Genomic DNA, 12757 nt, shown 5'->3' with positions numbered 1-12757 from the left:
AACATGCAGAAAAGTGCGACTGAAAGTCATCGTATTTTGGTGGAAGTGTATGGTGACCATGCTCTAGCTGATCGAACGTGTCAGAAGTGGTTTGCACGGTTTAGAAGTGGTGATTTCGGCTTGGCAGACCAAGAGCGAGCTGGACAGCCAAAAAAATTTCAAGACGAAGAATTGACAGCATTGCTCGAGCAGGATTCGTGTCAAACGCAGGAACAACTTGCAGCAGCATTAGGCGTTGATCAAACAAGTCTCCAAACGCTTGAAAGCCATGGGAATGATTCAAAAGATGTCACATTGGGTTCCACATGAATTGAAAGACAGAGACGTTGAAAGACGAAAAACCATTTGCGAATTGCTGCTTCAACGACAGAGCAGAAAGGGGTTTCTGCATCGAATTATTACGGGTGATGAGAAGTGGATCCATTACGAGAACCCTAAACGAAAAAAGGCCTGGGTGAAACCAGGTGAACCAGGTCCATCACAACCAAAACGAGATATTCACTGTGCAAAGGTTATGCTGTGCATATGGTGGGATATGAAAGGTGTGGTGTACTATGAGCTGCTGCAACCGGGTGAAACTATGAATGGAGAACGTTATCGACGACAATTAATGCGTTTGAAGCAAGCTCTGGCCAGAACACGACCAGAATGGGAGAACAGACATGATAAACTTATTGTTCAACATGATAACGCTCGCCCACATGTCGCAAAACCGGTCAAAACCTATTTAGAAAATGTCGGATGGGAAGTTTTACCCCACCCGCCGTATTCACCAGACGTTGCTCCTTCGGACTACTACTTGTTCGATTGCATGAATAACGATTTGATTGGACAGCGGTTTACTTCTTCAGAAGATATCGAAACATGGGTCTCTGACTGGATTGCTTCCAAGGATGAGGACTTCTTTCGCCACGGAATCCGTACATTGCCTGACAGATGGGCGAAAGTGGTGGCTAGCGATGGACAATATTTTTCTTAAGGTATTTATGTATTTTGTGTTTGTACTACAGCTTCAATGTGTGCGTACAACCGCACGAATTGATTCCTAGACCAAATACAATAAACTTACATGGTCATGTTGCAAGTTTTTTGCTGCGGACTGTACAAAAAGTGCGACTATTACGCGAGTAAACGCGGTAAATAAATTTTCACTACTCCTGACTACAGAACAAATCAAGCTGACTGATGAAAGAAAATTATCTATCTTTGAAAAGCTTTGTTTTAGGATTTTGGGAGAAAGAATTTCTATAATTTCTTCACCCGTACGTCTTTTCCTAAGCTTTTTTGAGCTCATCACCAAGGATATGTGAGATGTGAATCCGAATTACATAACCTCCCTCCAGAAATCGAACCCGGGACTCAGGTGTGTACGCTAAGCATATAGTCACGAAAGAGCTCTCTTTCTCCACTATTCTAAAGGCAAAATCTAGTTTACTTCAAATAATAAGGACTGCAAAAGGATGTTGCGTAAACAACTATTCTTCTGTATATATGGTGGTCCATAAATATCAATTTTCAGATTGGGCTGGTCTCACCCCCTAAAACGGTTCCATATGGGGCTAAATTAAGCCAGGAGAAAAATCAGCTTCATTGAATAATATTAAATGGTGCCCCAAGCGACCTAAAATTTTGAATCCGATTACAGTACATAGTATATGGGAAAAATCTGGAATAAACTCATGTAATTTAGAAACGGCTAAAGGTAATGCGAAGATACCCTGGATAATAGAAATAGAGGAAGAACCATACCTAATTTTGTACAGTACTGTCATTGCGGCCATCTTGAAACCTGCCATCTTGGATTCAGGTCAAAATTTTCAAATAGAAAGAGGGTCATGTGACATATCGTTTTACCAGAAGCACAAATCTGGAACTATTTTAAAGATAGCTTTAGTCGTGTAAGAATTATTACCTGTGAAAAGACTTCCCAGGTAATAATTCTTACACGACTAAAAATAAAGACATGAGTTTGGCGTGAAAAGAACGAAAGGGATATGTACGGCTTCAAAAGAAAGAGGAATGCGAAACAAAATGCACTTCTGAAAATGATTTGTTTGAACTTAATACACTAAAAGACATGGAGCAGTTCAAGTAATGAAGAGGAAAACCCAGTTGAGAATGTTAGAAAAAATGTAAATATGGATGCATGTGTCCATATTTACCGTCCAAGAGATGTAAAAGGGGGAGAAACTAATTTTATTACTCAAAGACTGGTGTTGCTCTTAATCAATAAAAGGTCACTCACTGATAGAGCATCAATACATATTCTGACAGCGACGGAAGAAGCATTAGGCTCTAATGTAGGGGAACTAGCAATAAATGGGTCTTCCAGTCACCGATGCTGAGAGAAAACCCGTAGCGAAGTTGCACAGAACCACAAGAAACAATTTCAGAGTGCATCAAATGGGTTAGTTGTGCATTGGAACGGAAAACTATTGCCGAATTTGACTGGCAGAGAGACTGCCGACAGGTTATCAATAATTATTGCAGGGGATGGTCATGACAGGCTAATTGGTGTTCCCATTTTATCGTCATCAAGGGAAGAACATATTGCTTTTACTATAGTACGTTCGCTTGAAGGATGGAACTTGGTAAAGTTCGTGCAGGCAGTTTATTGTGACACTACTCCCTGCAATATGGGCCATGTCAACGGTGCTTGCATTCTGCTAGAGCAGTAGCTCCAAAATAACCTTCTATACCTTCCTTGTAGACACCACATTTATGAATTAGTTTTAAAATGTGTATTTGATAAGTGTTGTGTTTCGTTTGCATCTGGACCGGACGTTCTCCTTTTGAAGTGTTTTCAGAACGAGTGGTCTAGAATAGATTGCACTAACTTTATTCCAGGAATTGATGATCATGTTAGGAACAATATTTTCGATGTAAGAAATGAAGTGTTGAATTTTGCTATCAAACTTGTAGAAGCAGGACACTGCAGAGAAGATTACAGGGAATTTTTAGAACTGATCATCATATTATTGGGTGGCATACCTCCCTGATGAGTTTTCTTTCATTTGCCTGGAGCAATTCACTATGTAAGGTGGATGGGAAAAGCAAGCTACTATTTAAAATATTTCTCTTTCGCCAACAATTTCGTTTAACGAAGCAAATAGAAACGGGTCTTCGGACACTTTCTGATACGACTATATGTTCACACTTGGCTTAAATGTGATCAAGCATTCCATTTACCATTACAAGACCTACAATTTTTGAAAGGTTTGTACAGTTAAAGACAAATAGATGCTGAATTATCTGAAGTGGCTTTTTCTAAATTTTCACGGCAACTCTGGTACTTGACGGAGGAACACGTAGCATTGGGGTTTTCTGATGATGGAGTTACCATAATGGAAAAACAAAAATGGTTGAAAGAATTACAACTATAAGGGGAAACCGTGAAACAGCGAAGAGACTTGACGCAAGAGATGATACCATAAAAATTTTTGTGAAAAGAGAAATCAGTGATTTTGTTACAACAAACACAAATTTTTCCTCGAAAGATTTAAAATACCCAAAGGGTTTCTTGAGTGTGATCCGACTTCATCGCCAAACAACAATGACTATCTTCAATGACAGACAATAGTTAAATTTATCCACGTAACAAACGGTGCAGCAGAAAGGGAAGTGTAACTAATAGAAAATTACAACAGCGTTCTCACGAAAAATGAGGAGCAGAAACAGTTTCTTTTGCAGATAGTGAAGACCCATGGGCAATCTTTTCCTATATGCGGCAAAGTGAACTAGGTAGCAAATAAGATTCATAACTTATCAAAAAGATACTACGTAAATAAGGGATATTTCAATTTGTTCCAAGTTATATTTTTTCTTTTACCTCATAATGGTCTATGAATCATCTTGATGGAAAAACTTATTTGTAGTTCAAAGCGAAACAAGCAGTATGTTTCAGTTTATATAAAAGACTTCCAAAATTCTTACAAATCTGTGTTCCATAACTACAATAAAATAACATTACATGAAGCACTTTGCTTTTCACACATAACTCTTACATGAATATAGGTAACTCGAAAATAATACCAGATTTGTGCATCTGGTGAAATGCTATATGACCCTCTTCATATTCAAAAATGTTGACCTGAATTCAAGATGGCCACCATGATAACGCTATACAAGATTAGGTTGGTTTCTTCCTCTAGTTTCATTATCCAAGATATCTTTCCATTCCCGTGAGCCGTTTCTAAATTACAAGTGTTTATTCCAGCTTTTCCCCTTATACTCTGCATTGTAAACGCATTCAAAATTTTAGGTCGTTTGGGGCACCATTTAAAATTATTCAATGGATCTAATTTTTCTCCTGGCTTAATTTGGTCCTATATGGAACCATTTTATGGGGTGAGTCCAAAGAAATTCCTAAATTTATTTTTCCCCATATATATATATATATAGTGATCAGAAAAATGGAAACACCTGAACGAAATTGCAATATACCAGATTAATATGGTGTCGGGCCACCTTTCGCCTTCAGAACAGCCTTGATGCGACGTGGGATGGAGGCATAGAGGTCGTGAATGGTAGCAAGTGGAATTTTACACCATTCCTCGTGCAGGGCATCGGCCAGTTCTGTGAGAGAGGATGGAGGTGGAAATCGTCGCCGAAGTCGTGTTTCCAAGACGGACCACAGATGTTCAATTATGTTGAGATCTGGGGATTGGGCGGGCCAGGGGAGGTGTTGAACTTCATCCCGATGTTGCTCAAACCACGCTGCAACAACGCCAGCTGTGGACATAATCGTTGGCAGTGATTCGTCCGCTAAGTGTGACCACAGGACCCAATGAAAATCATGATATGGCGGTCCACAGCATCACCGAGCCGCCGCCATGTTTCACAGTTGGGCGGAGACACTGCAGATCATAGGCTTCTTTGGGCGTTCTCCACACATAAACACGGCCCGTGGTTGGGAATAGGGTGAAGGATGGCTTATCTGACCATATCACACGTTTCCAGTCCTCAACGGTCCAAGTTGCATGGTCGCGGCACCATTTGCGGTGTGCGAAAGCGTTATGGTCCCTGATGAGCGGTTTGGCCCGTGCAATACGACCCCGGAAGTTCATGTCATATAATTCGGGGCGGACTTTGTCGAAACAGGGTGGGGGAGGTGCTGATTGAGTTCCTCCGTCACTTGCTTCGCAGTGGCACGACGGTTCTGCGTGACAATGCGCTTTAATACCCGGCGTGACCTGTCACTCATGATTTTCTTCCGCCCACTGTTCCGCTTCCCCGATGTGGTTTTCCCGTGTGTTGTGTAGGCCGTCATCACCTTCGACACTGTCCCACGCGACACACCTAACACAGTAGCCACTGCCGTCACACTTACTCCACATAACCGCGCACCAATAATTTGTCCTCTTTGAAAATCTGAGAGGTCTCCCATTTTACACTACCTCCGTCTGCTGCAGCCACTGGACACTGCTGTTCCACTGCGCCTGACGTAGTATGGAGACCGACCTAACACACCACCACCAGCGGTCAGGCGCTGCGGGCGCCACGACACCACTGCCAACCCATACATCTGACGTGTTGCCAACTACAGGTGTTTCCATTTTTCTGATCACCATCTGTATATATATATATATATATATATATATATATATATATATATAGTAAATAATATTTTAAAATCAAAGTAGACAAAGACTGCTTGATTGTTCTATTCTACATTTACTCATAACACTCGTTTCAATAAACATATATAAATTACTTACTCTTTTCGCATGTTTTGAACCAGCAAGATGAGTATTATATATGAGTTCACTTGAAAATTCCAAGTTGCAAATATCACATTTTGCTGGTACCTGGAAGAAAGAAAGAAAAAAAGTTTAAAATTCAAAGCTTGTAAACAATTTGAATAAAATTGTATTAAATAAATTTATGAAATAATTGCGAAAAAATAATTAAGTCAGCAGGTAATATATTTCGATAGTCGAACCAAAGGGAGAGGTAGAAAACCACCTATAAACAATTTTTCAATAAACTTTATTATTATTACGCCGTCTGAAGATGCATGTTGATTGTCTGACTTTTTTTTTTTGGCAAACAATTGATGCTAACGTGTGGTTTATGTACAAAAAGGTATCATGAAAAAAAAAAAAAACTGCCTAAAATGTGAACGTGTAGAGTACGATATGTACTCAGAAAAAGTGTATCAATATACAAATGCCAAAATTGTGTAAGCAACAAAAACGTAATTGTCACTCACGTAATTGACGAAGAATATTAGGACACAAATTAACAACTAGGGCAAGAATTCAGTCTGAAATAAGCGAGAATGAAGATTTAAATGAAATACAGATGCACGCTTAAAAACAAATAACATAAGTTGTTCCACGTGATACATGAAAAGTAAATTATGTCAATTGTTAACAATATTAAAAGGCATGAGTGAAAAACATGAATCATCGGTTATTTTTTCTGAGTAGTTAGTAAGTTACAGTTTTTTTTTCTTAGGGTGAAAAAGGCCGTATTTTTCTTTTCTTAAAACAAGAGTATATGGCGTCTTCCCCTAAACCTATTCTAGCTGTACACCCCGAGAAGACTCATACAGACTTCTTACTTTGGCAGTCTCATATTTTACCCGTATGTTTTTAGTAAGCTTAAACGACATAACAAATCAAGGAGTCAATAGTAAAGAGGACAGTGGAAAGAAGTTCACTAACAGTCGCGTACTTTTGTTAATCTGAGTCTAATCTTTTGTTGGACAAATTATACTCTGCATTAAAATAAGGACATACGAACAGAGAATAATTACATGAATACTTTTAGCCTTCCATTTCCACAGTTCACACAGTCTTGAGTACCTGTTGCAAAACATTATTTATTTAGTTGTTTGGAAAATGAAATTAAAACTTAACTTTATAATCTCAATTACACCCAAGGATAAGAATGATAAATCAAGGGGATAACGATAAAATGACGAGTTGGAGGGTCTAAGAAAACGAGAAAACTCACGAACACCATAGCCCAAGTTTCAATTAGAAGAAAGTATTGCACCATTAGCTGTTTGACGTTTACTTTCAACATCTGAGTATGACCTATTTGAGCATACACTTAATGTACTAACTATATCGTAGGATACATCAAATTTTTATGAATCTGATGATCACACGCCTTGAGAATTTTTCCTGCAAATACCTCACATCAAAATTTTCAGAGTAAACTAGAAATGTAAATGACTACGACTTTTTTTTTTTTTTTAATTAATATGAAGTAAATTCATAATAACAATTGCAACAATAAAATTAATAGTTCCACATTTGGGCTTATATAGCTATATAAATTCCGCTTCCAGTCAGTTTAGTGCATTTTTGAATGAGGTATAGTCTAAGTAAGCTTGCGAAATATACGGCAAATATATCTTTAGTAAACATTCTGTTTTATGATAGATACATTTATTGACACTGTTGGGAGGAATTGGTACATTATTACTCCAAACAAATCACACTTGCATTATTATTTTATATTCAACTTTCAATCACATTATTATTTTTTCTAATGACAAACAATGAGGAAAAGGAACCAAATTTCTTTATTATTGTTACCTTTGAGTGAAATTTTTACAATGGTTTCTATTTGTTCTTTCTATATTACTACAAAAACGAAGTAAAACGACCTTAACACAGAGCATGTTCGTCAGCGAAGTACCGCAAGACAACAAAAATGACAACAGCTTTCAGTATAGAAGATTTTCCCAATTTCATCGCTAGATGTCGGGCAAAAAATATTTTCTTTTAAGTACTAGATTCAATAAGTTTTCTACACAACCAAAACCAAGCCGCGGAAAGTATCTGAGAAATCCATACGTAATGCCTGAGCTAGACTCGAGCTTCGTTTGTTTGCATTTATGAAGTACCCGCGAGTCCTCCCCAGGCTTAGGCTTGAAAATGTTCACAATCTCCTCCTCCCTTTCGCTATTAACGGGTTTCATATTTTTAACTGAACTATCATTTTTTCAAGTTTCCAAATTCAACCCAGGAGCATAGACATGAAATATGAACATTTGGCTAATCGGGAAACAACGGTCAAAGTATTCAAAATAGTATCACGTTTGATACTTTCAAATTCTATTGGTGAATGAAAAAGCCATGAACAGAATTAAAGCTGTAATAAATTGGATAGAAGACTTACCGTTGTTTTGGTCGTGGGCAGTTTTCCCATTATATTATCCATCACAGCTTTTGTAACGGGATCACTTTGGTAACTTGCCGAACTGACCAAGCTACTAGTGTCAGCGTTTTTTCCATCAACACTACTCACAACTGACCCTGCAGATGGAGTTGTTACCTCTGATCCTCCAGATATGGTACTTGTTGTACCTGTAGAGCTGAAAACAAACAAACAATAAATCAATCAATTAAGAGGAGACAGGTAGTATTCTTTTTTTTTTTTCTTTAACTATCAAGTAACATACAAATAAAGCATCAAAACAGTATACAACAAAAACATGTAGCATCTGAGTTGATACGGCGAGTATGTACCCTACTTTAAAGACTGGCTTCTTAATTTTTAATATCAATCTATGATTGTAAGGACTTGACAGTTAACCACGCAGTACTCGACGTCTAAGAAGGTACACCATTAAGTGTTTCGGAGTCCAGTCTGATTATTCAGGTCCTTAAGGTCTTTCTCCCTAGTTATATCTATTGAGGAATTTGAAGTTCCTCAATAACTGGAAGTCTATCAGCATCTGCAGTGTTGACACCCGAGAGTTAAGGCAAGCTTACCTCCCCTGGTGCCACAGCCACAAAGTACCGAATTCTATGGTGTGACCACAGCCCAGCAGAAACCAACCCAAATCCGGGATCTCCTTGTATTCCAGAGAAGGGTTGCTACTTCCCAGCCCTACCTAGCTCAGAGTCGTTTTAATTTAAAGCTGTGCTGAGGCACCACTACACAGGAACCTCCACTTCCAGGACCTAGTGGCACGCGTTAGGGAGTCACCAGAAGCCTCTTATCCCGCGATACAGTTGCCCGAATCCACCTATTGCTGGCCGACAACCTCCAGTTTACATGTTGAGAAACCACGTACAATACACGTTAGGCACTATGTACTTCTTCCGGACCTAATGGCACGTGTAGATCGTCATATGAAAGATGGAGCAAAGCCTCTCTTCTCCGGTACGAGTAATAGGGTCCAACAACAAGATCAAAAAACATACTTTATAATATTAAATTACAAAACCTAACTGAGAAGTTAGCAACCAGATTATTTATTTCCGTTAATGATGTAGGCGACATAACAAGACAAGACTGGATTGCCAAATTAAAATCTAAAATCAAGTAGGTAAAGACTTAGATTAAGCAAACACTATGTGTGTTCTGGTGTTCCCGCTTGGTTATATTATCTACAATTCATGTCTTCAATTAAATGTAATCTTCGCAGAGTTGTATTATAGGTCTATATCCCGTAATGTAATGGAACAAACCTTTCATTGGTTATATATATTTCAAATAAGGTATCTCTTCTGTTTGAAAAAAAAAAATCCCGTAGTTGATTCTTTCCATTTGACTGCCATTTTCTCAATACCTGATGTATAATTTCTGCTCGTGTTTCCAATAATCTTCCAAGTAGTTTTTCTACTTTATGTTCTTGATTTTTCTTTTGCAAATATAGTACTGCTTTCTCTATTATTGTCAAATGAGTTGACATTATTCCAGTAGCTACCAACAAAGTATTTTGCTGTTGTAATATATGCGCCAATTAACCTTATTAATATTTGTCTCTGAGCACTATAAATGGCAGCAACATTTTTTGTTTTCTACACAATGACTCCAAATACACGACCCATAGGTAGAGACAATTTATAAAATGCAACAGTCATACAGTTTCAGAATCTCATCTACATATACAGGGCGCAAAATTTCAAAGTCAGACGCACTCACCAATTCAAAAATGACGGTCGCCAGTGTCTCTCACATACAAATTATGAGAGCCCCCCCCCCCCCTTCCCTTCGCGGCACCAGGAGATAACCGCGTTGACATAATGACAAAGAAAAGATGAAATCTTGAAGGTTTCGGTTCCAAGGTTACGGTGGCAAGACTAAAGGAGACGGTGAGGATGAGAAATGAATGAAATGGTGGAATGAAGAAAGTGGAAGGAAACGAGAGAACGCCAAGAAAAACCACGCACACGGTGTACAATTACAAATAATGGCATGTTTCTCCAATCCTTGCACGAATCGCTATTTCGATTAGCGTTTGTTTAATTGGATCTTCAGTATTCGCATAGAGGCACTATTGTCGATGAATTTCACAGCTCGGGCCAGATGGAAGTAGGATGGGAAAGGAGGGGCGAATTACAACATTGTGAAGACTTCACTTTCCATGTCCGTTGTAAAGACTTCACATTCCGTGTTTTCTCTCACTCAATGACAATTATCTTCATGCGAAACAGAAATTGTGCAGCCCTGTGAGTTTAGACAGAAACCATTCCTACTGACCACTGGTCGCCAGCTCTGTATTTCTAGTCGCCAATGGCGACCGGAAATTTTGCGCCCTGTACATATAGTTTCAGTGTAAAATGGCTGCCTTGCTGTGTCTGGAACTTTGGCAAATAAATAAATATACGTTTGTGTGTGTGTGGTGAATGTCAAATTATCATCAATAATCGAATAACTTATGTTAGCGAGTCTAATGCTAAAAAATGACAAATAAAAATGTGTTCTTCGATGTCTGTGGTTCTCTCTCATTCGTGGTCGACGAACTAACCATGAGCGGTTCTCGAAATCATTTTACAATGTTAATATAACGGCATATTATAGGTTAGTTACTGTGTTACGCATCAGTATTTATTTTATACAATGTGTGCAATGTTTGGCGCGGGAGACCCGGGTTCGATTCCCGGCGGGAGCTCATGTGGTTTGGATTCCACGTTAAACAGTAGGTCCACGTCTCATATAGTCTCGCTGCTGAAAAGGGACTTTAAACTCAAAATCAACTCAATGTGTGCAATGTATACCAGGTAAGAAATATAAGCAAATTACTTTATTAAAAATCGAAAATACGTACGATCCACTGTAGCCCGATAATGGTAAGCACTACAAAAATGAAACTTTGTACGTAGAAGCATTGGTCCTTTACCACCTAACCTTTAACTATTTATTTTCTGTAAACCACTACGGACGATCAAATTTGACACCTTACTCCAGCAATGTGCACTGATCAAATTCCTCTACCGATCTGGGGATAATTTAGCAACACTAATACACTAAACTGTTGCCAATCTATGAGAACACAGTGAATCGAAGTAATGTGTCTCAACAGCTTCAGAAGTTTCGGCGTAATTACTGCAGCATCCAGGACCAGTCACGTCAGGAAGATTGCCAATCACCACAACCAATGCATCGTGCAAAGAATATTGACAGACCACTTGAAATCATGAATGGACAGTTCACGTTAGGTGTGTCCATAGCTGTATCTCCAGGATATGAAGGCTTTTTACAAGACAAGAACATTGAAGTGGTTTCTCATCCAACCTGCTCCCCTAGTCTAGCCCCGTTACCTCTAGCTATTTCAAAAACTGAAGGATTGATTGCAAGGCAAATATTTTGAGTGTAGAAGTGCTCTCAGAAGTGCAATTTTTCAGTGTCTACAACATACTCCCCAAAACGACGCTTCAAACACCTCTGCAACTTGGATACAAAGATTGCAATGGTGCATAGAAGTCTACAGGGACGTTAAAAATGATAGAAAAATAGAATTCGAAAATTTAAAACTGGAGGAATTACGGGAAAATGATACGTAATTTTGATACGTATTACATATCCGATACCCAGTTGATTTTGCGGGATCTTTTCTCCTCGGAGTGAGCCTTGCTGCAATGCTCTCCCCTTCTGGGGCCATGAACGGGCAGGGTGGGGTAAAAATCACGATTTTTTTAAAAATAATTTTGATTTTTTATTTAAATATTTTTTTTTATTTAAATCATTTTTCTTCTCGAATAAAATAAGTCGCGAACTGAAGAAAAAACATTAGGAATCAATATTAAATGTTAATTATGCCATTTCAGTGAAAATATTGGGATTGAATTTTGAATTGATCCCCAATCGTCAACCTATTTCAATCGCAAACAATGTTTCTTAAGCATTAAGGAAAAAGTACAGCAACGTTTATCAACATGATACTTTTTTCTTTTCTTTACAATAGTTATTGATAATTGGTAGAGACATTAAAAAAAAAAAAAAAAAAAAAAAAAAAAAAAAAAAAAAAGGCGGTCCAGAACTAGCTTGCGGTACTAATACATATAAAATACGTAAATTCCGCTCCGGGCTCATCTAAATACGCCCCTGTCATCTGGGAACAAACAAACAGACGCTCACGCACAAGAATTTTCGTCTTAAATCTCGAATTGTGATTTCCCTGGGTGGAAACAATGAGCAATGGTAAGCTCATAGTCTTGTATCAAGAGGGTTCCGAGTTTGAATCTCGGTGCGTATTAAATTGGTTAGAAATTTGAATTATTAAACTATAGGTCCCTAGGCACTAAAATTCAAACTGTATAGTCAGGAGGCACTAATAAGGTCCAAAGTCTTGAACACTGTTTCTTCAAACACACACACACCTTAACTATCTAGTGTCTGATGAAGCCAAGGTATTAGTTGACGAAACTGTTACAGGTTTGTAGTTTTTAATGTGGAAATATATTGTTTTGCTCAGCAAACAGTTTGTTTGTGTTTATATACAAAGCAAAGCTTCTACTTATGGAAAATATTAACTTGCTTAACTTTTTATGCAACTCAGGAGGACAAC

At 38.3% G+C, this 12757-nt stretch overlaps 1 protein-coding gene across 4 annotated transcripts in view; it reads right to left on the bottom strand.

The window, feature by feature from the left end:
* LOC145684085 (zinc finger protein 385D-like) overlaps positions 1-12757 on the bottom strand; it is a 147073-nt gene that overhangs the window by 26034 nt on the left and 108282 nt on the right. For all 4 annotated transcript variants that reach the window (XM_081755970.1, XM_081755966.1, XM_081755969.1 and 1 more), the window contains exons 4-5: positions 8137-8332; positions 5718-5807 (exon numbers count right to left, since the gene is read on the bottom strand). In XM_081755970.1, the coding sequence (XP_081612096.1) occupies positions 5718-5807; positions 8137-8332 (286 nt within the window). The remainder of the gene's footprint in view (positions 1-5717; positions 5808-8136; positions 8333-12757) is intronic.

Source organism: Thermobia domestica, chromosome 4 (genome assembly GCF_964235325.1).
Source record: "Thermobia domestica chromosome 4, izTheDome1.hap1.1, whole genome shotgun sequence".
Classification (NCBI taxonomy): Eukaryota; Metazoa; Arthropoda; class Insecta; order Zygentoma; family Lepismatidae; genus Thermobia; species Thermobia domestica.
This window is presented reverse-complemented; position numbering and strand designations above follow the sequence as displayed.